The following is a 26,759-nucleotide window of genomic DNA, read 5'->3' as shown; positions in this document are numbered from 1 at the left end:
GTGACATGCACAGCTTGTCGTGGTGTTTGCACGCATAAAATATGTGTTCCGATACGTTTCCATCATAGCTAGCTCGTGGACACATAAAGAATGAAGTGCATCGCGGAGAAGTAAAAATCGAGCAGGCGTGGTTTTCTTTGGCTTCAAACTTTTTCCCGACACAGAGAGACCGCGCCGTGAATGTGGAATAACAAACGAAAATGGAACTTTCGGCGGAGAATATCTGTTGATGAGTTTCAACTATAGGTATTGTTCTCCTTTTTGCTCGCACAAGGGGTATACAATTCTGGTATGGGTGAAAAATTTCTTATTCAGAGTTTACATCTTTTCGTTTTTCGCACCTGTTTATATCCTCAGTTCCATCAGAATTTCAGCTGCGAAAAAACTCAAAAGTTGATTAATTATTTAAATTCATACATTTTTGTCACAATAGAGTAATATTGGTGATATATGATAAAAAGGACTAGGGCATTCCTTACGGTATTTTTCGTCTGAACTCTTCAGACTTAAGGTTCGAAGTCGGGATTACTGAGGTTGCCAGGTCGATAAATTAAATGCATATTCCAGTATTAAGGTTTTGAAGTATTCATTTACAGTATGTTCTTTTTACTGTATCGATCGCTATACACTACATTCTTTAATCATTAATCTCAAAAGACACTATGGCCGTTGGCCCTTTTCAAGGGCCAGAAAAGTACAAAATATCAGAGGAACAAGAACATCAAAAGAAAAAGTTCTTGACTTGCAAATACGTTGATTTATCGGTTAGAACATTTATTAATTGATTTATTCGAGTAAAATAGCATTTGAAATTTCACTCAAACATTTCGAATTCGAAAGTAATAAAAAAATAATAAGAAAATAATAATGAAAGTTTTCTTTTGTTTTTCAAATTGCAGACGGCGCCACTGGATTTATTCGAATTTCAAAAATGTGCCGTTGTGGATCTGTTATTTCAAAAGCCGTTTGAGTCAAAGACTTGACAGAAGAAATATTTGTGTAATTAGAATAGAAGTTAATTTATTTTAGAACAGGCAAATCCTCAGTCATTTAAAGGTAAACGTTTACAATGAGTTTATATCGCGTGATATTCTTATATGAAGGAATTCAAAAAGTTTTTTTTTGCAATCGTTCGAATTATTGTATCGATCGTCAACGAAAATAAAAAGTTTCAAGACATGAAGACGAGAAATACATTCAAAAAGCTTTAATATTATAAATTCGCACTTTGCTATGTGTTCAATTAATTAGCGTGATTCAATGTAATTATTTATTGTAGCAATTAATTAGGATTGGAAGCGACTTTCGAGCCATTGTTGGCTCGAAATGTTAAGCGCGAATTTTGTTTTGAGAAAAGTGATGAAAAATTAGTGTCTATATTTTATATTACAGAAGGCGCCATTTAATTCTAATTTTACATTCCGTTGTAAATGCGGTGAAGTCGTTCGATGACTGGAAGGATAAAAAATATATTTGCATTTATAATTGAAGAAATTAATTCTCAACAGAAAATGGTAAAACAACGTTCGGAATTTGGGAAATTGGCCCTCTTGTCATTGCTTCGTGAAACTGCTTGACTTAAGATGATGCTTTGTAGTTCCGATGGAGAAAGAAAATCACGTTGACTGTTACATTGGAGAGAAAGAACATTTATCGTATTGAATGAAACTCGTATAACGGACGTATTTTGAGTAATTTAAGTTCCCAATGTCTTTTCGTTGTCTCGAGTTTCTCATAAGTGTGGAGAGATTTGTATGTTGATTTGTAATAATTTTTTTCTCCATGCAATGTTAAATGGAAATTTTTCTTCATAAATATTCTAAAACGTTTTAGTTCTTATAAGTGTTTAATTCTGCAATGAAAATTTTATAAGGTGATAAATGGAAAAAAAGCGTATACAGTGAAAACTGCTTAGGCGACCACCTGCATTCGACGGGCACCTGTCAAACCGGAAAAAATTTCTGGCACGGAATAGTTATACATACAGTCTTCGTATAAGTTACCTGATGACCTGTGTAACGCGACCGCGGGCATCGATTTTCAGTCCGAAACAACAAACAACAACTATAATAAGCGACCAGTTCCTTTAATCTTTAATCCAGGTAATCTTTAAAATACTGGTATTAGCTTAAATCTGTCTTATAAAATCACGACAAATTCTGTTATTCCAGTTATCCAATAAGAATAAAATACGATAGCCATATCTGTGCGCAAAATACGTGAGGAAATATAGTATTACAGCACTACCTGTATTGGACGACCACCTGTCTAAAAGACCACTTTTTGAAGGAACCGTGGGTGGTCGCCATAGAAAGGTTTTACTGTACTTCCTGAAATACTCTCATTCCTGATGTACTTGTTTCCGAACATCGCGGGTGAAATTAGTTCAAATGTTTTAATTAATGTCACTTTACGAATTCAGTTAATACGTAAAAATACACATTTATTAATTAATAAAAAATAATTTTGATTTTTTTTCTTTCAGATTATGAGTGAAGATTAAAATCTATGGTTAAAACGTTGAAGGAAGTATTCGTAGAATTGTTACTTTTAATGTTGAAATAATTAATTTCAGTTAGGAAAGAATATTCTCGTGTTATATTTTTACACGAAACTTTTTATTTGCAGATTCACTTACCAACAAAACAGAAAATATGATAACTGAGAAAATGTTTCTAAGAAGAAGAGCTGCGTGACGTGTCTAATACTTTCGTTTACCGAAGAAGAAAATTCAAAACAGCCATAAGAAATAACAAGAATATACGAAAGAAGGAAACATATTTCGTGCGAATGAAGGGGAAGAGAAAATTAAATGAAAACGTTTTAAAATTATTATCCAAATATATTATATTAGAAAATATATTGCATATAAATTGTTTCGAAAAAAATGTCTATACAATACATTAATTTGCGATAGTTATTATGCTTGTCGGTGATCTTTGTGAACACTGGTGTACGCAATTTGTGTATATGATGTCATGATGTGATTGGAGTACTGTACTTGTAATCATTACATTGTTAAGAGTGTTGTTGTGTGGAGTATGCAAATTACTCTTGTATCTGCGCACATAGCTTTATGAATTAGTTAAAAATATTTATTTAAATTTATATATTTCTTTATTAACTAAAGGGGTTTTGATACTTTTATTTATTGTATTTATCACATTTTGCAGGTTCATCTCATCGTAGAACAACGAATGGGAAATATAAATGTGAAAATTGCAACAAAGAATTTATTTCGAAGTATGGATTTAAATGTCACCAGAAGATTCACACTAGAGAAGGGCTCTTACCTTGCAAATTCTGTACTCGTAAGTTCAACCAAACCAGCAATGTTGTTCGTCACGTGAAGATTCATACAGGAGAGAAATCATTTACATGTTATCATTGTAAAAGAAGTTTTACACAAAAACAACATCTGATAGAACATCTCCGAATTCACACAGGAGAAAAGCCTTTTACTTGTGATTATTGTAAACGAAGTTTCGCACGCAAGGATGCATTGATAGATCATGCCCGTATTCATACCGGAGAAAAGCCATTCTCTTGTAATTATTGCATACAGAAATTTGCTTCCAGATCGAATTTATCTCATCATATGAGACGTCATAATACTGATCTTGACGGATGTTATTTACAAGACAAAATGTGTACACAAAAATAGATAAAAAGAATTGTTTGATTGTACTTGTACGAAAAAGTTTTTCGTACGTATTTATATTTTATTGAACACAAAAACAAGAAAATATAGTTTTATTTTCTTGATTTTCAATATTTACGTTTTATGTAAAAATTTGAATTGACTTTCTGGACTAAAGGTTTTGTAAAATTGTATGTGCATGGAAGTTTGATTAAATGGTTTATATTTACTAGTTTTAATACTTGTATGATATAAGTTGTGCAGAAAAATCTATTTTCCATTTTAGTTAGTAAGAAGTAGTTGAGTATTTTTAGAATAATCGTATTCTAAATACTTTCTCTCTTATATTTTACATTTAAGCAGTGTTTTAATATACAGGTATACCTCGCCTTACGTCGGTAATTGCTTCCAGGACAGGCGATGTAAGTCGAATTTACTTGTGTAGTTACGACGTAAGTCGAAACTACGATGGAAAACGCCAATAACGAGCACTTAAAGACCGCTAAATAAGAAGCTACAACACAGAAACACAGACGTTTTTATGTTTTGTTCTCTAGGATTTATGATGATTATATTAACATTTACTGTAAATGTACATATTTTAATATGATGTTATGTGTTTTCAACGCTTTTCTAGTGATATTACGACTTCAATGTTTGTGCCGGACGGATTTAACGTCGAATATACTGACTTGAACTTGATTTTTATTTTTTCATATATTTTTCTGACAAACGATGTATAATCGGGAACGACATAACTCGAGGTATACCTGTACATTAAAAATATATCTGATTTACAGAAGATAAAAAGTTCTGTGATATTTGTCGATATTTTTCAGATAATAACATGTACTAAATTTCTAACACCGAAATGCAAACTAAGAAATGCGAAATCTGAATTTCTGTTAATTTTATTAAGAAATACAGTTTTAAAATTAAAATATTGTCCGAAAGAGGAAACGACAGACAGTTCTGTACGAAGAGGAGGTAGAAAGACGAGTGATGTGCGTTCGATTTTTGCCTTTGTGTAAAAAACCGGCACTGAACAATAAATAACGTCAATTTAGAATATTGTAGATAACCCCTATTGAACGACTGCATGAACATGTATCTTAATATATTGTGAGGCTGTAATTTTGACAATATGCGCCATCATTTATATTAAAAGAAAATTTCTTAGATTTTGCAAATGGCAAGAAGAGACAGACGTGTGATGTCATATTATGACACAGCTAAAATCATTGAAGAGGTTACACTTCACAACTGAAGTGGCGTAAAACAGAAACGTGTCTTCTTTTATTCTGAATGTGATCAATTTTATTGATGAAAAAGTTATTTTTCAAGTATTTGCTCAATTTATTATTTTTTAATGTTCTGTAACGTTATAAATTTACAAAGACACATTATCATGTTAAATTTAAACATTTTTAACAGTGATGTTGTTTGACACAAATTCTAAAAAATTAATTCAAAATAAAAACTTATTTTGGTAGAGTATTTAATTGCCGATTTTTGGAAGATAATTCTGTAGGGTGGTAAAAAGGATAGTGCTTAAATAATTGTTTTCTTATTAATAAAACCTACCTGTTGCTGGGGTCGGAGTTTATTTCACCCACTCTCACAAAAGTTTATAAAAATTGAAAAAGCTTAAGTTGGCGTAATTACTTCCACTCGCCTGATTTATTTATAGAATTTGAAACAAATGAACGTATTAAATTTATACAATTCATTATTGATGTATATGTAAATTTATATCTTTTCGAGTAAATAACGATTCTATAGGTGATGCTACTAATTGCTTCCATTTTCTGCTACATCTTTTGACAAATTCCGATGGCATTTCTTCTATCGAAATTATTTTTAAGAAGTTTCAAAAGGAATATTCGTTATAACAAATAATATGCAAACATTATAAACATTAAGAACACAGCGTTTTCCAGTTCGCAACACATTGTAAGAAATGTACTTATATTCGGGGAGTGATGATAAAATATACTAAAACTCACCTTGAAAGTCACTTCAACTCTGTGTAAAAGTCGTAAAAATGTGAACAAAATCGAAAAAGTATTAAAATATTATTATTTATTTATTTAAAAACAACGAGGAAAAACACTAAGTGACTTTCTTATGACGCTTGATGCACAAAGTGAAATTTTATGGTCTTCTGGGTCTAAAGTTCACATGGTTACTCTCGTTTAATAACACTGTTGATGTGTTTTTATTTTTCAAATATTCATTTATATTGGGCTGCAGTCTGAAAAAGTTGTAGACCAGGGGCGGATAAAATTTTTCGGGGATCAGGGCTTATTGAAGTCCATTGGAACACCTTTTTTGTTAATACAAATAATACTACAAATTATTATTATCATTATTATTATATTATTATATTATAAGACGATGTTGCATATAAGACGAGGTGTGACTTTAATTTCTGTTAGTTAGTTTCTGTTCAAATTTCTATATGTTATCAGCTCAGTGAAGAACTCAAGACCATCAACATATGATAACGTTTTAATAGAATAATAATTAAAGTGGTCATTCAAAAATAATTATAATTAAAATTAGCACTTTGAATTTTTTGAACTCCAAGACAACCCTGCTTTCTCAATGGTCATGTTGGTTCGGTGTTTTATTTTTGAATCAGAATTGTAATCTAAATAATAATAACATCAGCTAACATATAAAACGAACCTTAAAAAAACTAATGAAAGTTCAGATTATACAAAAATTAATGAAAGAATAAACAGTATTTTACTGCAAAAGAAAATAATTATTTATGTATAAGCGTCATTAATTAGAATCTTAGCTCACATCCTTTTTTTAGTACAAATTATGACTATAATGACGGAGTTTATGTTTAGGTGAAATAAAACCTCTTTCACATTTCTCACAAGAATATGAAAATGACTTAGTATGCTTGTACGAGTGTTTAGCCGAGAAGTTTGTGAGAAATTCGTAAAACATAAGAGAGGCCATACACTTGTAGTTTTAGAATGTACACGCATGTGACATTTGAGTGTGTTACGTAATGAGAACGCCATTCCGCATTCCATGCAAGTGATGGGCACGATTGAAAAAGACAATCGATTTTTTCATTCGATTGTACAAGCACTGAATGAACCAGATTAGCACCGTTTGTAAACAAGAGTTCCTTAATGGTATACACTATCCGTTTTTCAATCTTGAAATATTTAGATTAAATCAGGCCTGGCCAACCCAAATTGTTTCACGGGCCACTTTGATGACGCGTAACGTTACAGTGGGCCACACTAGGTAACATTGCTTTTTATAAAAGTAAAACAAATACAAAATGAATAAGAAAGTTCTATCGTTTAGACTTCATCAAAAACTGTTCAAGATTATTTAATAAACATCAACAGACGTACAAAATTGCTTTTCTAAATACACAAACTTAGTTGTTTAGATCAGCAGAAGCTCCTGATGGCCAAACTAAACTATCTCATGTGTATAAAAGTCCCATTTTGCTGAGTGAGTTATCACTGCACCTGCTATAGTATTCCATTACACATTATTTATTCATCTATCCACGATTTTAGCTTTGACATTGCGTGCGCTCGTGCGCACACACACACACAAGCAGAGACATTCGACCAAGCTACTGTCTAATTCTTTGTTTTTATAGCTGTGATTTATAATTTTCATTTTAAAATTGCTTTGCAATACGCGTGATCTTAACAAATATATACTTTTTTGCATCATTTTATCTTATTCTGGTAGTAAATTATCAAGAAAAAAATTAACATTTTTGGGTGAAAATTGGATATTTTTCGCTCTTCTCCCAAAGCGATTTTTAATTTTACCTTCCAATTTTATATAAAAAATTACTTTCGAATTACATTAAAAGTATATTTTGATTATATTTTAAGTAAAAATTATCTAAAAATTCGAAATATTTTTTCTGATTTTTAGAAATTCTATCGGTGCTCTTCCGCATCGTTTCGTCCTAAGGATGCTGAAGATCAATCGTGTAATATAACCTGTATAAAAAATATATTAACTTATCTCTTTATATTATCATATTTTTGATGGAATTTTCGTGTTTCGAATTTATTTTCTTATCAAGTTTTAAAAAAATAAATTTAAATACACACAAAAATAATTTATTCACTGTAGGCAAAGCAGCATTATGTATAAAATGCATTTAAATGCGCATAAACGTGTAGTAAGGATTATGTGACAAAAATGGCGATTAAAAATTAGGCCAAATAAATTTGATTAAATTGTATTTTTTTTAATTATATAATCTGACAAAAAACATTGTTTAGTATTTAGAAACATTATCCCAAGTACAATACAACAATTACACTGTAATTTAAACGACTGGTAACAGAAAAATAAGCTTATCATTTATAAGGAAAAATAAACAGTTTTGATATTTTTATATTCATAGCTAAATCATTCTGCCTAACCTCCAGCTGATTTTGCTAATAATCCTCATTTTTATAATCATATGATAAACAGCAGTTTGAAGTAAAACAATATTTTTTGATTATTATAATATAAAAGAACAGAAGTCACTTCTGTTCTATACATTACATTTACGATGAAAAAATATCAGAAATCATGAAAAGTATAATAAAAATATGTAATAAACTAAATAAATTTGTGATATCACAAAAATTAGCAAAAAAATTAATGAAACAGACAGGAAAAGGAACATTTACCTGAATACTAAACATGACTGACTTCCATCTAAGCAGTATGTTTATTTAAAAAATCAAAAATGACGAATTTATTTAAAAATAGAAGACGAATAAAAAATGCCATGTAAAATAAAATCAGAAGAAAACAATGGCGTATTCTGCTAATGTCTATGATGTATAGTTTTCAAGAAATATAAATTTGAAAACACCGACGTAAAGATACGCCAGCGAAAGTTTTCAAACCTCTCAAACTGGTTTCTCGCCGGCAAAGATGTACGCCGGTGAGGGTCGTAAGGGTTTAAACCCTTACGACCCTCACCGATCAAAGAAAAAAAAATTAGATTTATTAATACTATTTAATTTTATTTCGTTTAATCACAATTAAAATATAAAAACGTAAACGCACACATTGCATTTACGTTCATTTCATATTTTAAATGCAATTACTAGCATTTTAAACTTTTTAAAAACATCTTGTAAAATCGAGTTCTTGTAAATCAGTTTATGCTAGTATTTTAAATATTGCAATCCTTATTTCTAGATCACTTTACAGACCTGCTTCAGGCCTGTAAATTGGCTGAGAATGTTTGTTCTATGATTAAAGTCATTGCTGAAAACTATAAATGGCGTTTTTTATATTTTATTGTGAAATCTCGGGTTATTAAAAAGGGATGTTTTAAGTCGGTTTCTTTTGGGCTACTTTTTAGAAAAATTTTGGCTACAAAAGCTAAAAACAACTGGCCCACTGTCATACTTGAGACAAAAAATTGGCACTTAAGCAGTTTGAGATTGACACCCATGCTTTAAACCCAAGACATGGTTCGGAGCCAGGATTATTGACGTTGCCAGGTCGATAAATTAACGGGATACTTCTGTATTACGATTTAAAGTATTTATTTACAGTATATTTTTATTACTGTATTGATCGCTATACACTACATTCGAGTATAATATTATTCGAAGAAATTTCACTCAAACATTTCGAATTCGAAAGTAACTACGAGAATAAAATAATAATAATAAAAAGAACTGAAAGCTTTCTTTTGTTTTTCAAATTGCAGACGGCGCCACTGGATTTATTCAAATTTCAAAAATGTGCCGTTGTGGATCTGTTATTTCAAAAGTCGATTGAATGAAAGACTTGACGAAAGGAATATTTGTGTAATTAGAATTGAAGTTAATTTATTTTAGAACAGGCAAATCCTCGGTCATTTAAAGGTAAACGTTTACAATGAGTTTATATCGCGTGATATTCTTATATGAAGGAATTCAAAAAGTTTTTTTCTTTGCAACCGTTCGAATCATTCTTTCATTCTTCAACGAAAATTAAAAGTTTCAAGACGTGAAGAGAAAAATACATTCAAAAAGCTATAATTTCATAAATTCGCACTATTTTAGGTGTTTAATTAATTAGTCGATTTTATTTAAACTCAATAGTTGGTAAATGGAATATGGCTAACAGTTGTATCAGTGTGCAGGGATGCACTCCAATTCGACTTAACTATCGTACGAAAGGTTAGGCCGCGACTCCACTAGCCGTAAAAGGGCCGTAAAACCCCTCGCCGAAAAATCTTTTAATCACGTGACCATGATATTTTACGCCCGAGCAGGTCGTAAAATATCATGATCACGTGATTAAAAGCTTTTACGGCGAGGGGTTTTACGGCCCTTTTACGGCTAGTGGAGTCGCGGCCTTAATCTGTAATGTGAGCGGGTTCTAATTTCTCGATGTTCCTTCGTTGTCTGAAGTTTGTCGATATGTGTGGAGAGAATGTAAATAGATTTGTAATTATCTTTTTTCTGGAAGTAATGTTAAATGCTGATTTTTCCAAGAAAAATTTCACTTCTTATAAGTTTTTAATTCTGCAAGGAATTACTTCGCAGAATGAAATTTGCAGGTGAAATTACTTTGTTGTCACTGTACGAATTCAGTTAATACATAGAAATACACATTTCTTAATAATAAAAGATAATTTGGATTCGTTTCTTTTTCAGATTTTGAATGAAGATGAAATTCTATGGTTAAAACGTTGAAGGAAGAATTCGTAGAACTGTTACTTTTAATGTTGAAATAATTAGTTTCAGTTAGAAAAGTCTTTGACGCTATTCTCGTATTTTATTTTTATTTTCAGATTCACCCACAGTCACAACAGGGCATTCTATACTTTCTTTTACGGATGAAGATAATTGAAGACAGCCATAAGAAATAACACAAGAGTATATCGAAGAAAGAAATATATTTCGTGCAAGGGAAGAGGAAGCGAAAATTAAATGAAGACGTTCTAAACTTAGTTTTGAAATATTTTATTTTGCAAAATAAGTTGCATATAAATTTTTTCGAGAAAAATGTATAGAAATCACATTAATTCGCGACAGTTATTATGCGTGTCGATAATATTTGTGAACCTTGATGTAGGCAATTTGTGTATATGATGTCATGTTGTGATTGGAGTAGTTGTAACATTAACGTCAGTCGTTCTTAACCAGTGTTGCGCGGATACAGGTGTTCCGCATACTTACCTCGAAAGAAAAGATTATATTTTTTTGAAATTTATTCTCATTGTTATATTCGTAGATACTCCCATGTTTCTATTTTATTCAATATATTAATGTCTATCAATTTATTGCTTTATTGTTTATTGAGAATAGTAAACACGGAATTGCGTATCAATTTCTGAATGTATTAATGCTAATGCTCCGTGTATAAAAAAGGATATGACAGGTGGTCCACGACCTGAGATAGGTTGAGAACCACTGCTTTACATTATAATTAAGGAAAGTTGTGAGGAGTATGTAAATTACATTTCCACCTGCACACATAACTTTATCAATTATTTAAACATACTTCATCAAAATTTATATTCATATATTGATGAAAAAGTTTTGATATTTTTATTTATTGTATCTAATATTCATGTTTTGCAGTTTTATCTCCTGGTAAAACAAGGAGTAGAAAATATGAATGTAAAAGTTGCAAGAAAGAATTTATTTCGAAAAAGGGATTTAAATATCACCAGAAGATTCACACGGGAGAAGGGCTCTTGCCTTGCAAATTCTGTATTCGTAAGTTCAACCAAACCAGCAGTCTACTACGTCACGTGAAGATTCACACCGGAGAGAAATCATTTACATGTGAACATTGCAAACGAAGTTTTGCACGCAAGGATACATTGATAGCGCATGTTCGTCTTCACACAAGAGAAAAGCCATTCTCTTGTAAGTATTGCATGCAGAAATTCACTTCTAGAGCGGGTTTATATTTTCATACTATGAGCCGTCATAATAGTAACAATCGTAAATAATGTGTTTTATGAAGGAAAATGTGAAAAAACACAAAAGATAAAAATGATTAACTGGATGTATTCGTTTGAAAAAATAACATTTAATAATCGTATTTATATTATATTAAGCATGAAAATAAAAAAATTTAGTTTTATTTTCTTGATTTGTAAGTTAAATTGTAGATAAAAATTCGAGTTAATGGATATAAACGAGAAATGTTTGTGAAATTATTTATAAATAAATGGAAGTTTAATTAAACAGTGTATTCTCACTAAACTATTTGTATGATTTACTTAATGCAGCAGAATTTTTCTATTTTATGTAGTAATAACTCGTTTAATATTATTTGCAAATTTTGTATATACGCATAGTCAATCTTGTTTACTCAATGATCCATTGCTAAATATTCATCTATTAGCTCGGATTTAGTTTTACTTGGATCAGTAGATGTACCGGTTACTGGTACCAACTTCACGTGGTCAAGTCGCTTTTGCCGAGAAAATTACTTTAAATATAAATAGTTTCTATTTTTCAACTTTTAGGAACCAACAACGCTTAAATTATTTTGGAAAGTAGCATTCACAGTAGATGTTGCAATATTCAACACGTGTTAAAAGCCAATCAACGCTAAAGATATTCTGACAGGAATTATCATTTTTGTCCTTTTTTATCGTCTTATGATCATTTGGAAATGTGTGCCTATAATAGTGTAATGTACGTTCGTTTTTCTCTTTAATCATATTTTTGCATAAATAACAGTCTGGTCAAGAGCTTGCATTCATTTTATGAGACAGTTCTGATACATGATATGAATCCTATTGGGCTTTTACACTAATACCATTTGATATTATTTTAAAACAATTATTGATTTATTACGTAAGGAGTGTAAAATATCAATAAACAAAATACTTTTTAATCACAAAAAGTCAATATTATAATTAGGAGACAAATAACGAACAATTAAACCTATTTAAACTTAATTATCTATTGGTAACCATCCGAATATTGAAAAGATTTTGAGAAAATAACAAACGATTTTACTTATTTGTTATATCTAATATTGTTATAATGAATGACATCTAAAATTTAACACCGAAACTTAACTGTCAGCCCGTGAAACTGTAACTTTTGTAATTACGTCTCACTATTTTGAGAACAGACAAACTATTTTATATTTTAAACATTAATAAAATTGTTCGTTTAAAAGAGTAGAAATTTGATGTAAAAGACACAAGTGGTACGAAAATATCGACTTATCTTTTAGCATGTGTTGATACCGTACCTGACGATGAAGAAGATATGTTACACGTATATCAGTTTATCTGTTTATCCTGTATTTTAATCTGACAGTCACAATAGTTATCACACCACTTATATCTATATCGCTACGCCATAAGACCATTATCACGTTGTAGAGGATAATTAGATATTTAAAAATGTTATTGACAATTAACTAAAGAAAGATTACAGTTCAGTCTTGTGGGCAATAACGATCAGTGTCATTCACAACTAGTCAAATTTGCTGCAAATTAACAATACGGCAGTTCTGATGCTATGTCCGGATGAAGCAGGCTCTTTTAGCTTCTCTAGGATGGACTTTGCTTTTCGTGCAGGCGCATTTTTGTCAGGATCGGGCTTTATTAATTTTTGAGCGAAGTAATTTGATCTGGATGTTTCAAACCATGCAGTTGTTCACGACAGAGTTTTTTTCGGAAGGCGTTGTTTGTGGAAGCGACTGCATCACGACGTCAACAAACAAACACCAATTGTCGCTTTCCGCACTATCGGGCCTTTGACATTCGCCACGTCCTCTTGTTCATTGTTGACCCACCAACGCTTTAACAAACGTTTTGATGATGAGATAATGTCCCATTGTTAAGTTAAATGATAAAGCAACGGCACAGTTTCGAAAGTTTCGTGTTGTCATACATTGCCCACGCGTCACTTTCCAATGATATATGTAATGAAAAGCCCCTGGTTACTTTTAGCTAAATACTCACACGGAGGATTCTACAGTATCGTTTCTTTCAGTCGTTTCTAAAAAAATTGAAATGTCTAAATTTCATCTACTTTTGTAATTATATATGTGAGGCTCAAAGACCGAAATCGCTCATTGAGCGAAAAAAACGGCCACGAAGGGAAATTCGCGTCGTGGCTTTCATGATGTTTGACCAGTACGCGTTGTAGTGATTAAGAAAAGCCATAACGCGTTCTGAACGTTAGCTGATGCAACCACGATACAGGATCATACGACGTACAGTGGTTTGTAACTTTAAAATATGGATTCTAGGCTCGAAACATTTTTATTTACAATTTTTAATGCCGAACAACATTAGTTCTACAAGTTTTTCTAGAAATTTAATTTTCATACTTAAAAAAGTTTTAAATAAATAAAATATATGGAGAAAAATACACATTTGTTTCTTTTGTTTTGCTAAAAAGTGCTAAAGGACTAATTACATATACTTGTAGGTACTTGATACACGATAAAATCAGCTGCTAAAGTTGAAAACCACTGTGCGACGAATTTATTATGGTTAAAAGCCACCACACGTTCTGGATGTTAACTAATAACGAGGTGATGATAAGAAAATAAAACTTTTTTTTTCATTATGATTTATTTATCTTCAATCATCTTATATACGCAGGTAACAAAATTATTTACCATATACAGAAATTTAACTTGGTTACTTCACAACAACATTTAATTATTCATGCATTTTATGTTCTTTGAGAGACATTTGTTTTTTTATCAATACAGTGTCTTTTACAGTGACACATTATATACCCTTGCTTACTTTCAGATGTTAACATTAATATGTTAATATGTCAGATATGACATATCAACATATAATATGTTGATGATACAATGATATAATATGTTGATATGACATATTAACATATTAATGTTAATATGTCATATCAACATTAGGCACCCTAACTAAAACAATCGAACCAATTTCAACTGCGGAAAATTACCCTAAATTAAGAAAACTCTCTGAATTCCAGCTCAAGCTCGAATAAAAAAAAAAATAAATAAATAAATAAAACGAACGATTCCATTACGCCAGGGGTCCCCAACCTTTTTGTACCTAAGAGCAAATTTTAGAATACCAGTCGGACGGTGGGGACCATTTAAATTTTCAAGGTGAATTTAGAATTGGACATCGTTAATAATACATACACATGATATACAAAAAACATTTAATTCCAAAAATGTAATTTAACATACAAAAATATTAACAATAATTTTTATAAAACAAGTAATTACTAAACAATGCATACAAAATCTACAAAGAATAAAAATTCTTTATAAAAAAATATAAATCTCAAAGTCAATGTGATTTTTGGCATTGCATTTCATTGGCCATTGCTTTGTAATTAGAAGAGTATGATGTTATTCCTGCTCGTAAGCAATCATCAAGGTGTTCATCTGTAAGTCGTGATCTGTACTTTGATTTTATAATGTTCATTGTCGAAAACAATGATTCACACAAGTATGTGGAACCGAAAAACGATTTTATTTTATATGTTGCTTTTTTCAAAAATGGAAATTTGTTTCTTTCAACTATATTCCAGAAATTCTCATCTGATAAAATGGATTTTAGGATAATGTCGTTCTGAAGATCCAAAATTTCTATCTCTACCCCTCCAGCCTACCCCCTCTGGAGAGATCCGGGATCAAATCCGATCGGGTCGAAAAATCCCCAGGAATTTTTCAGGATGGTCCAAGCGGATATGTCGGGCTCTGTCCCTCATCTGCGTCGGCTCAGTCCCTGGCCGTCCAATTGTATGGTGGCCGAATACATAATGGGCTTGCTTAAAAAGGCCTTAGTGCCTACAGGGGGGGGGAGTTTAAAAAGGAAAAAGTTAAAATTGCTTAAAATATCTTTTAAAACAGAAAAACCTAAAACCAAATTGATGAAGGGTTATGATATATGCAAAATGCACATATTAGTTTAATAAAGAAATGTCAGTCAACTTTCAAATTAAATAACTGTGGTTTGAGAAGTTCTTTGGAATAGGAAAATTATTATTATTTTTGTTCTACTTTTATTATTTAAGGATTAACATGTCTAGATTATAATAATAAGTATTAAAACTTTGTCACAAAAAAGGATATTTAAAAAAATTACTTCTACAGACACTTTCAATTTTTACTCAGAAATAGATATAATCATTTATTATAAAGGAGACAAACAAAAATGTATTTGAAAAAAAGCATAATTTGAAAAACATAATAAAACAAATATTTGTTTTATGTGGGTCTGTAATTAATCAAAAACGATAAAACACCATTTTAAAGTGATTTTTATTCAAGTAATATATTTATAAATAATATGAAGCCAAAAATGTAGACACGTCAAATTTATGTAACCCAAAAGTAGCCAATGCGCCAAATGATATTTTTTACGCCAAACTAAAAAAAGGGTAGCTATATTTGGCGCAAAGTGGCCAAATATGGCAACGCTGGATGAGCTCCAGACAAATGTCTGCATTGTCACAGCAACCATAGAAACGGATCGATTCATTTCATTTTAGGTATGGGAAATTTGGTTGGCGAAAATTTGGCGTGAGGGGAAAAAGAGATCGGTCGTATTTCGCTTTGTGCTTTTATCTGTGTTGGATGCCATTTCTACTTTTGTGTGGTTAATCATTAAAAATGAAAAAACTTTTACATAGCATTTTATTGAAAACTGAAATATTTTTATTTTTATCGTGGTCGCACAGCGGCGGGCACACGCAAAACGATCGGCGGGCGCTATGGTGCCCGCGGGCATAGTGTTTGGGACCCCTGTATTACGCAGATCCCTGTACTATCATTGTGAAATAATAATCAGAACCATTCGTAATTCACTGTTTTTAAAAATTTTAATAACTAAAATGTCTTAGGATTTTTAAGCATTATCAGAGGTATTAATTTACATCTGATATAGAGTGCCAACGGCTCAATGGCATAAACGTTCAGAAAAGCGAAATCTTACTCGAATGTAATATACAGTAATAGCTCAATTTTCGTTGACTTCGGTTATCGTCGGTTTCGGATTTTGCCAATTGTTTTCGGACAGATTATCGACGAAAACTGAAGTATCACTGTAAGTACCCGTGTACAGTACCTATAATCAATCTGCATTATTTCTTTATCTTCTGATGTATAAAAAAATACCTTCTCTAATTACAATTACCATCCTTCCCATCACCTTCCCCCTGATGTTTACTTCGAATCCAGGTGATCATCCCATGTTTAAAAATTACACTGAAAGTTCCAAGATAATTGACGAAGTGGGTGCCGACCGCTTTTGTAGTTTACTCCGACTTAGGCAGCGAGCTTCACAACGCCTGCATTCTGTCTAGGTACACACTGCTCAATAGCACAGACAGAAACTTTAGCTATTTATAAAGTTTAATTCACATCGGGCGTAGGAAGAACAAAAGACATCACTTACACTATCGCATGTAGTGTAGCTTTACACAGTATTACGAAGCCTGACAGTAGGGTAGCTTTACACAGGATTACAAAGTCTGATAGACGCTTAAAACTCGTTTATCTCATACATCACATTCTCAGACACTTAGACAACAACACTAAAATAGATTTCCAATAGGTCTCGGGCTATACGGGAGTTTTAGACAACGAGACCGCTGACAATCTTTCCAAACAAGCTGCAAAGCCTTCAGTCACTAGTATTTTCAGTTACATTACTATCTCGTACATCCACAATCACCTCAAGAAGCAAATCTTCATTGTTTGGCAAGACAGCTAAAACTGTGACACCACTGGTAGGCTCACGTACACTTTCATACCCAAAATTGACACTACTGCGATTCTTCGCCACTTTTATTCTAGTTACATCCTCACTCAGCTACTTACAAATAAAGGCAACTTTAAGCAATTCTTGCATAGATGTAACTTTGGAAACAATCCACAATGCAACTGCACTATTCGGGACTACCAAACACCACTTCAAATAGTTTTACGTTGAAATAGGTACAATAACATTAGAGATAGTTTAATGAGAGCTGCTATACTTGAAGGGTATAACAGGCCTTGAAACCCGCACTAACTCATTCACACACGTACAATGTTCCATCATCTACTCATATTTCATCATTCGGATCCATGCACATTGTGCCCACAAATTATGACAAGCACAATGCATGACCTTGAAAAAATAGTGCAACGTAGCCCAATTCGATCGGCCCGAAGTGGCTGTTAATGATACTACTACAGTAACTTCTCAGAGTTCAAGAAAGTTAACCGCAGAATCATTGCAATTAAACATCAATTAACACTTGTCTCTGCGATGAGGGTAAAACCGGTTAAGGCAGGATGAGGTACGAGCCCCAGACGATCGCGAAATTTCAGTGCAACATGTTTGGTGGGAAGAAAGGGAGAAAAATTGTATGGCGTTAAATGTTGAAACATGTCATCGGGATCCAAAAGGAAGCAATTTGAGTAGCAAAATTTTGCCAGAAGATGCATTATTATGCTGGAATATTTTTCCTTTCTCTTTTTTTGTCATTCATAAATACTTACTGGAAAGTTAGTAGGTCAACTATCCGGCTTATGTAACTCCGAGAGGGACGTAAAGGCTTTTCCGGAGTTACGAGAAGCTTTTCCTGGAAACTCCGTATACTTTTCCTCTCTCCTCTCGGAGTTACGTTAACCACGTTACCTGCTTAGTCTTTTTGGACGGGAAGGGCATGCTGCATCACTAAGCACGAAAAAGCAAAACATTTCTGGCCGACATGCACAGTGGCTCGTAGCGTTTGCATCCATAAACTATGCGTTCCGATACGTTCTTATCACAGCTAGCTCGTGGACACATAAACAATGAAGTGCATAGCGGAGAAGAAAAAATCGAGTAGGCGTGGTTTCTTTTGGCTTCAAACTTTTTTACTACACGGAGAGACCGTGGCGCTCCCGTGTGAATGTGGAATAACAAACGAAAATGGAACTTTCAGCTGCGAACATCTTGCCATGAGTTTCGACTACAAGTATATTACGATGAGTTTCGACATTTTTTGCTCACAGAAAGGTTGTGCACTTAAAGGTATCACTTACGCGCATCACTTACGGTATTTCGTCCGAAGTCTAGACTTAAGGTTCGGAGTCGGGATTACTGACATTGCCAGGTCGATAAATTAAACACATTCTCCAGCGTTACGTTTTAAAGTATTCATTTACAATATGTTCTTTTTAATGCATTGATCGCTATATAGTATATTCTTTAATCATTAATCTGAAAAGATACTATGGCTGTTGGCGTTTTTCAAGGGCCGAAAAAGTACAAAATGACAGAGGAACAAGAACATTAAAAAAATGTGCTTGTCTTGGAAATACGTTGAATTATCGGTTAAAACATTTATAAACCGATTCATTCGAGTAAAATATCATTTGAAATTTCACTGGAATATTTGGAATTCGAAAGTAATAATAATAAAAAAATAATAATAATTGAAATTTTTGTTGTGTTTTCAAATTGCAGACGGCGCCACTCGATTTGTTCGAATTTCAAAAATGTTCCGTTATGAAACTAGTTTCTAATGTGGTTTGAGTCAGAGACTTGACGAAAGGAATATTTGTGTGATTAGAATTGAAGTTAATTTATTTTGGAACCAGCGAATTTAAGGTAATTTAAAGGTAAAGGTTTACAATGAGTTCATATCGCGTTATTTTCTTTTATGAAGGGGATGAAGTTTTTCTTTCTTTACAATCGTCCGAATTATTCTATCGTTATTCTACGAAAATAAAGTTTCAAGACACGAAGAAGAAATCTACATTAAAAAGCTTTAATGTATGCTTTGATGGTACTTTGTCGATTCAATTGAGAAAGAAAATCACGTTTACCGTTACATATAAAAGGAAAGAAAGATTTCTGAAAAAAACGTTTATCATATTGAGTGAAACTCGTTTAACGGACGTATTTTGAGTATTTTAAGTTCCCATAGTCTTTTGGTTGTCTCGAGTTTCTCATAAGTGAGGAGAAGATGTAAGTAGATTTGTAATAATTTTTTTGTTGGTGTAATGTTAAATGGAGATATTTCTTCAAAAATAGTTAAAAAGTTATAGGTCGTATTATTTATTTAATTCTGCAATGAAAATTGTAAAAGATGATAAATGGAAAAAAAGCGAATACTTCCTGAAATACGCTCATTCCTCGATGTACTTGTTTCCGAACATCGCGGGTCAAATAAGTTTAAATGTTGTAAATAATGTCACTTTACGAATTCAGTTAATACGTAAAAATACACATTTATTAATAATAATAAATAAGTTTGATTTTTTTTCTTTCAGATTTTGAGTGAAGATGAAAAACTGGTTAAAACGTTGAAGGAAGAATTCATAAAATTGTTACTTTTAATTTTGAAATATTTAATTTCAGTTGTAAAATAGTGTTTGAAGTTATTTTCCTATTTTTATTGGAAACTTTTTATTTACAGATTTACTTAGTAATAAAACAGAGAATTTGATAACTGAGGAAACGTTCCTAAGAAGGAAGAAGAAGAGCTGCATGATGTTTCTAATACTTTCGTTTGCAGAAGAAGAAAATTGAAAACAGCCATAAGAAATGACAAGAATATATGAAAGAAGGAAACACATTTCGTGCGAATGAAGGGGAAGAGAAAATTAAATGAAAACGTTTTAAAATTATTATCCGAATATATTATATTACAATTTGCATATAAATTGTTTTTTGAAAAAAATGTATATAGAATACATTAATTTGCGATAGTTATTATGCTTGTCTGTGTTGTTGGCGAACACGGGTGTACGTAGTTTGTGTATATGTGTCATGATGTAATTGGAGTAGTAATCATTACATTGTTGTTAAGAGATGTTGTGAGGAGTATGCATCTTCACACATAACTTTATCAATTATTTAAATTTATATATTTCTTTATTAACTAAAGGGTTTTGATACTTTTATTTATTATATTTATCACATTTTACAGCTTCATCTCATCGCAAGACAGGCAATGGTAAATATAAGTGTGACGATTGCAAGAAAGAATTTATTTCGAAATATGGATTTAAATGTCACCAGAAGATTCACACTGGAGAAGGACTTTTGCCTTGCAAATTCTGTACTCGTAAGTTCAACCAAACCAGCAGTCTACTACGTCACGTGAAGATTCACACCGGAGAGAAATTATTTACATGTGAGCATTGCAAACGAAGTTTTGCACTCAAGGATACATTGATAGCGCATGTTCGTCTTCACACAAGAGAAAAGCCATTCTCTTGTAAGTATTGCATGCAGAAATTCACTTCTAGAGCGGGTTTATATTTTCATACTATGAGCCGTCATAATAGTAACAATCGTAAATAATGTGTTTTATGAAGGAAAATGTGAAAAAACAAAAAGATAAAAATGATTAACTGGATGTATTCGTTTGAAAAAAATAACATTTAATAATCGTATTTATATTATATTAAGCATGAAAATAAGAAAATAAAGTTTTATTTTCTTGATTTGTAAGTTAAATTGTAGATAAAAATTCGAGTTAATGGATATAAACGAGAAATGTTTGTGAAATTATTTATAAATAAATGGAAGTTTAATTAAACAGTGTATTCTCACTAAACTATTTGTATGATTTACTTAATGCAGCAGAATTTTTCTATTTTATGTAGTAATAACTCGTTTAATATTATTTGCAAATTTTGTATATACGCATAGTCAATCTTGTTTACTCAATGATCCATTGCTAAATATTCATCTATTAGCTCGTATTTAGTTTTACTTGGATCAGTAGATGTACCGGTTACTGGTACCAACTTGCCTTGCATATTCTGTACTCGTAAGTTCAATAATTCCAGCAACCTACGACATCACGTCAAGATTCATACCGGAGAGAAAGCATTTACGTGTGATCATTGCAAGAGAAATTTTACAAAAAAACAAACTGATAGAACATCTCCGAATTCACACAGGAGAGAAGCCTTTCACTTGTGATTATTGTAAAAAATGTTTCGCACGCAAGATTACATTGATACAACATGTTCGTCTTTACACCGGAGAGAGGCCATTCTCTTGTAATTATTGCACACAGAAATTCGCTTCAAGATGGGCTTTACATAGTCATATTATAAGACGTCATAACAAAAATCTTGAATGATGCTATTTACAATGCAAAACGTGTAAACAAAAATAGATAAAAAGAATTGTTTGATTGTATTTGTATGAAAAAGTATTTCGTACGTATTTATATTTTATTGAACACAAAAACAAGAAAATATAGTTTTATTTTCTTGATTTTTAATATTTACGTTTTATGTAAAAATTCGACTTTCTGGACTAAAGCTTCTGTAAAATTGTATGTTAATGAAAATTAAACAGTGTATTTTTACTATTTTTAGTACTTGTATGATTTAAGCTGTGCAGAAAAATTTATTTTCTATTTTAATTAGTAAGAAGTCGTTGAGTATTTTTAGAATAAACCTATCGAAAACACTCCTACATTTTACATTTAAGCAATGTTTGAATTTCCATTAAATATATATCTGACTGGCAGACCCGGCCACGCGTTGTGTGGCTGAAAATGTATCTATTATAAATGTATAACACTTCCCCGTGGGGGGGAATTTAAAAAAATTTTTATTAGTATACATTCTGTTGACGTACCCTATTAAAACGCAATCAAAAACAAAAAACCGCATCTAAAATAGTTTAATAGAAGCCGAGTTCTTCACCGTAAGCTTTAATCCTGTCCCTCGCCCCCGCGCGGGAATATCGATAAATCCCTTTTTAGTGTATATTCTGTTGACGTACTCTATTAAAAGTCAATCAAAAACGCAAAAACCACGTCTAAAATAGTAAAATAGAAGCGGAGTTTTTCACAGTAATCCTTAAACCTGTTCCTCTCCCTCACGGGGGAATATCGAAAAATCCCTTTTTAGTGTATATTTTGTGACGTACACATATTGAAACGCAATCAAAAACGCAAAACACTGCATCTAAAATAGTATAAATAGAAGCGGAGTTCTTCAGGTAAGCCTTAATTTTGTCCATGTCCCCCAATGGGAGAAATTTCGACATGTATATTATATAAAAACCAGTGGCGTGCCGTTATTGGAAGCGATGGAATCGGCGCTTCCATCGCTTCCAATGACCTTCCCTTGTATTTTGTAAAATATAAATTTTCATATTTTAACGTACAGCATTATTTAAAATTAATTTTATATTATAACTGCATCATGTATCTTTTACAAATTTCTATACTACATGTGAAAAAAACGATAAGATTGCTATTGTATATTCGAATAATTCAGTGGCGGAAGGAGTGTCGAAATTGGGTCAGTTTCCAATCAGCCAGATTATATAGGCATTGGCACATGCGGTTCACAGAGCACCAACCTCAGCCGGTAGAAGCAACACACACATAAAGCATCTAATTTTATATCCCGGACCGGTTCTGAGCTGTCAGCCGCCTGCCCGTCAACTTCCAAGCAGCCAGATTATAGGCATTAACGCATGCGCTTTACAGAGCACCAACGTCACGGTTTAGCTGGTAGAAGCAACACACGCGTAAAGCCGTGTCACACTATGCAATTTCCAGCCGAGCGGGCAACTGCAACCGCGACGGCTGTTCCGGTTAACTAGTAATCCCCCCTCGAAAACCAGCGCGGCTGCAACCACAACTAGAAACAAAAAAGTTTGTTCTACTGGCGACGGTTGCAAACGCGCATCCAATCAGTAAACGCCTTTGAGCCACGTCATGCGGTGGCAACATTGAAAATAGTTCATCATGGCGCAAGGGCGTCGCCAGCCAATGGGCCAGGGGGCAAGATGATATAAATTGATAGAGGATATGAATTGTATGTAGATAAAATAAAAACGATTCATAAATTTTAAGAAGCTTAAGAAGATTATTTTAATTAAAACATAATCTTCTTGGGTTTTTCGCGCGGGAATTATAATTCGGGCAATAAATGACTTAGTATTTAAATAATTTTTTTCGCATGTCTAGGGAGGGGCAACTGCCCCTCTGCCCCCCTCTGGCGACGCCCTTGTCATGGCGGATAACAAGAATATGGATGACACGTGTATAGAATCCAGGTTGATCGAATTTATCCAGTCTCACGAATGCCTGTCGGACTTTAATTCTTCATTTTATCGAAGAAAAGATAAAAAAGCGCAGGCATGGCGTGAGATTAGTGAAAGTCTCAGCATTGATCGTAAGTATCATTTTTTCGGGAGCATCTGTCAGTGCTGTGTCTTCGATACTAATTTTTTTTTCTATTTATACGCTAGGTGTAATTCGTTAAATTTTTTAAATAATTACTCGAGAGAATTGTGTAATTTTTGTGTTGAGAAAGAAATTATGGATGCCTGGCATATTCTGGCTAAATGTGGGCGTCTTAAAGTGTTACGTATAGAAATCTTTGGTTGCGAAGTTCTTACCAGGGAGCGTGATTCCTCTACTATAAATCTAGCCTTGTTGCTGGTGCTGTTTCGGAGCATCTGTCAGTGCTGTGTCTTCGATACTAACTTTTTTTCTATTTATAGGTAAGTCTTTACAATTATGGCAGTTAATCCGAAAAAAAAGTCGTTTTCCCCGAGTTTAACGGAAGGAGAGACCAGCAGTAAAAAGAAATCTTTGAAGAGTCGCGAGGAGGAAGAATTTGCATATCTTCTGGAAGGAGAAAATTTTAACCTCGAAGAGGATATACGTGTTCTGTTGCGTTTACATTTTTCCATGAATTCTAAGGTTGACGAACTTATCTCAAGATTAAATTATGTATCGGAATGGTTAAAAAATTTGGATGAAGGTTTGGGTGACTTAGATACCAGATTAGAGATATTGGAAAAATTGGCTGATAAAAATTGTGGTTTAAGCGATCAAAGTAACGTTACGAGAAAGTTTAATGATATTACTCGGGAACATGATTTTTTGGATAACCAACGTCGTATAAATAATGTTGTCATTTCCGGTCTGGAAGAGGTACGGGATGAATCATTTCTAGAAACGAAAGAGAAAATAGTTGAATTTGCTACGCGAGTCTTACATTAAGATTGGTAGGGCAATGAGAGTGGGAAAGAAAAAGGCTAATTCCCCTAGATTAATTATTTGTACTTTTGTTGATTATTATGAAAAAATGAACTTTAAGAAACGAATTTTGGAATTAAAACCGGATGGTGTCTATGTAAATGATGACTTTTCTCCTAGATTGAGAAATATTAGATTTAAGCTTCGTTATTTCGGTAGACAGTCAAAACTTTCTGGAGCGCGAATGGTAAAAATAGTTTATGATAAAATTATTATTGATAAAACGAAGTACTTTTACAATGTTGACTGTGACCAGGTTATGCCTGTCTCATCCTAGTAATTGCCGATAGTGGTACTTCCTTTTTAATTTGGAATTGTGCTGGTTTGTTTAATAAACCTGAGTTTTTCTGGAAGTATCTATTGCAGTACGATATTATATTTCTTTCTGAAACTTGGTATGGTTCTACTAATAGAAATTCGGACGTAACTGATTGTTTGCAAGGTTATAATCTCTACTTTGGTAAGGCTTTTAAGTTACATACGAAAGGTCGTTATTGTGCAGGCTGGTTATTGGCAATAAGATCCTCTTTTCCCTGCATTGTTATTTATCAAGATAACTTTCTAATACTTGTCAAATTTGGTGCCGAACTTGGTAATATTTTGGTATGTTTTGTTTATTTTAGGGAAAATGACTGGCAGTCTATTTTCGAAACTTTAACTGGTTTGATATTACATGATAGGAATGTAATGATTGCTGGTGACTTTAATGCTAGGATTGGATTGGGAAATATAATCTCTGACGCTTTTTGCAGTTCTTTTGGTATTGTTTGTCCTTTGCACAGGAATTCGAAAGACTTGGTGATGATTCAACCTTCTACCAAAAGAATTAACCTATGTGATGATTTAGATTTGATTATTGGTAATGGAAGATGTCTAGGTGATGAAGCGGGTGAATATTCTTTTATCTCTAGTCGTGGTTGTTCAGTTATTGATTTGATCATAGTTTCTCCGTTAATTTGGAAAGATATTCTCTCTCTAACGATGGGTCAGTTTTTGGATTCCGACCATAACCCTTTGATTTTACGAGTGGCTTGTGGCAATGATAGATCGGTTTCTTTAGAGAAGAGGCAGAGGATTAACAGATTGTTCTGGGACGAATCTAGAAAGGATGAATTAAGGATGGCTTTGGAGGAAATATGTATCTCGAATAGGTTTGATTCAATGAAAGACCTGAGTAATCTTCTTTTTAATTTGGCTTGTAAGGGTGGATTTAATATTAGGAGACATAAGAATTTTTTTTTTGTGGTTCGATTCGGACTGTAGGATGTTAATTTGCGCTAGGAATAGAGCCTGGAGATCTTTTAGAAAGATCTCCAGGCTGTCGTTTGCGTTTTGTTATGTTACGAAGTATGGTGAAACGATTTTGCATTGCGAAAAAAAAAAATTATTTGCTGGAAAAATTCAAAATTGTTTCGGGAAAGATAATAGGCTTTTTTGGAATTATTTCCGACATGTTAAGCGGACTAAGTCTTGTAATTTCTGCTTTATATCTATTGATGATTGGTTTCATCACTTTTTAAATTTATTTGGTTCCTTGGACCCTTATTTGTTGATTTTTCTATTTTAATTATTGTAGGAATTGGTATGATGAACTTTTGGACCATGAACTTTTTGCAGGTGAGCTTAATGATGCTCTGAGGAGGTATAAGCCAAATAACGAGCCAAATTTTGACGGGATCCCAATGGAATTTTGGAATTTTGAGACACTGAGACCACATCTTTTGTGTCTTTTCTCAAAGATTTTCGATACTGGGATAATACCGGAGTCTTGGAAGACGAGTATTCTAATTCCGAGTTTTAAGAATGGTAGGAAGGATGTTCCTGGTAATTATAGAGGTATATGGCTATCATCTTGTGTTTCGAAATTGTTTTGTATTATTTTATATAGAAGACTGATTCGGTGGTTAGAAGTTAATAATATATTGCATGAAAATCAGGCAGGATTCCGAGCTAGTTATTCCACATTGGATAATATTTTTGTTTTGTACACTGTTATTCAGAAAACTTTTTTACGGAAACGGAGGAAGGTGTATGCTTTTTTTGTTGATTTATTTTCTGCGTTTGACAGAGTCTGTAGGAACTTGTTGTGGTCTAAGATGTTGCGTTATGGTTTCAGT

General features: G+C 32.5%; 1 protein-coding gene across 1 annotated transcript in view; it reads left to right on the top strand.

The window, feature by feature from the left end:
- The first annotated feature begins 662 nt into the window (after positions 1-662).
- Positions 663-26,759, top strand: part of LOC136973475 (zinc finger protein 721-like) — a 64,093-nt gene continuing 37,996 nt past the window's right edge. Inside the window, 11 exon segments of the mRNA XM_067268207.1 lie at positions 663-764; positions 3,174-3,311; positions 7,571-7,628; positions 11,230-11,520; positions 20,545-20,835; positions 21,331-21,488; positions 21,490-21,594; positions 23,563-23,770; positions 24,125-24,537; positions 25,009-25,148; positions 25,266-25,840. Coding sequence (XP_067124308.1) covers positions 663-764; positions 3,174-3,311; positions 7,571-7,628; positions 11,230-11,520; positions 20,545-20,835; positions 21,331-21,488; positions 21,490-21,594; positions 23,563-23,770; positions 24,125-24,537; positions 25,009-25,148; positions 25,266-25,840 — 2,479 coding nt within the window.

This window comes from Centruroides vittatus, unplaced genomic scaffold (assembly GCF_030686945.1).
Source record: "Centruroides vittatus isolate TY-2023 unplaced genomic scaffold, ASM3068694v2 contig_318, whole genome shotgun sequence".
NCBI classification, from domain to species: domain Eukaryota; kingdom Metazoa; phylum Arthropoda; class Arachnida; order Scorpiones; family Buthidae; genus Centruroides; species Centruroides vittatus.
Note: the sequence above shows the minus strand (reverse complement) of the source record. Positions and strands in the feature narration are given on the sequence as shown.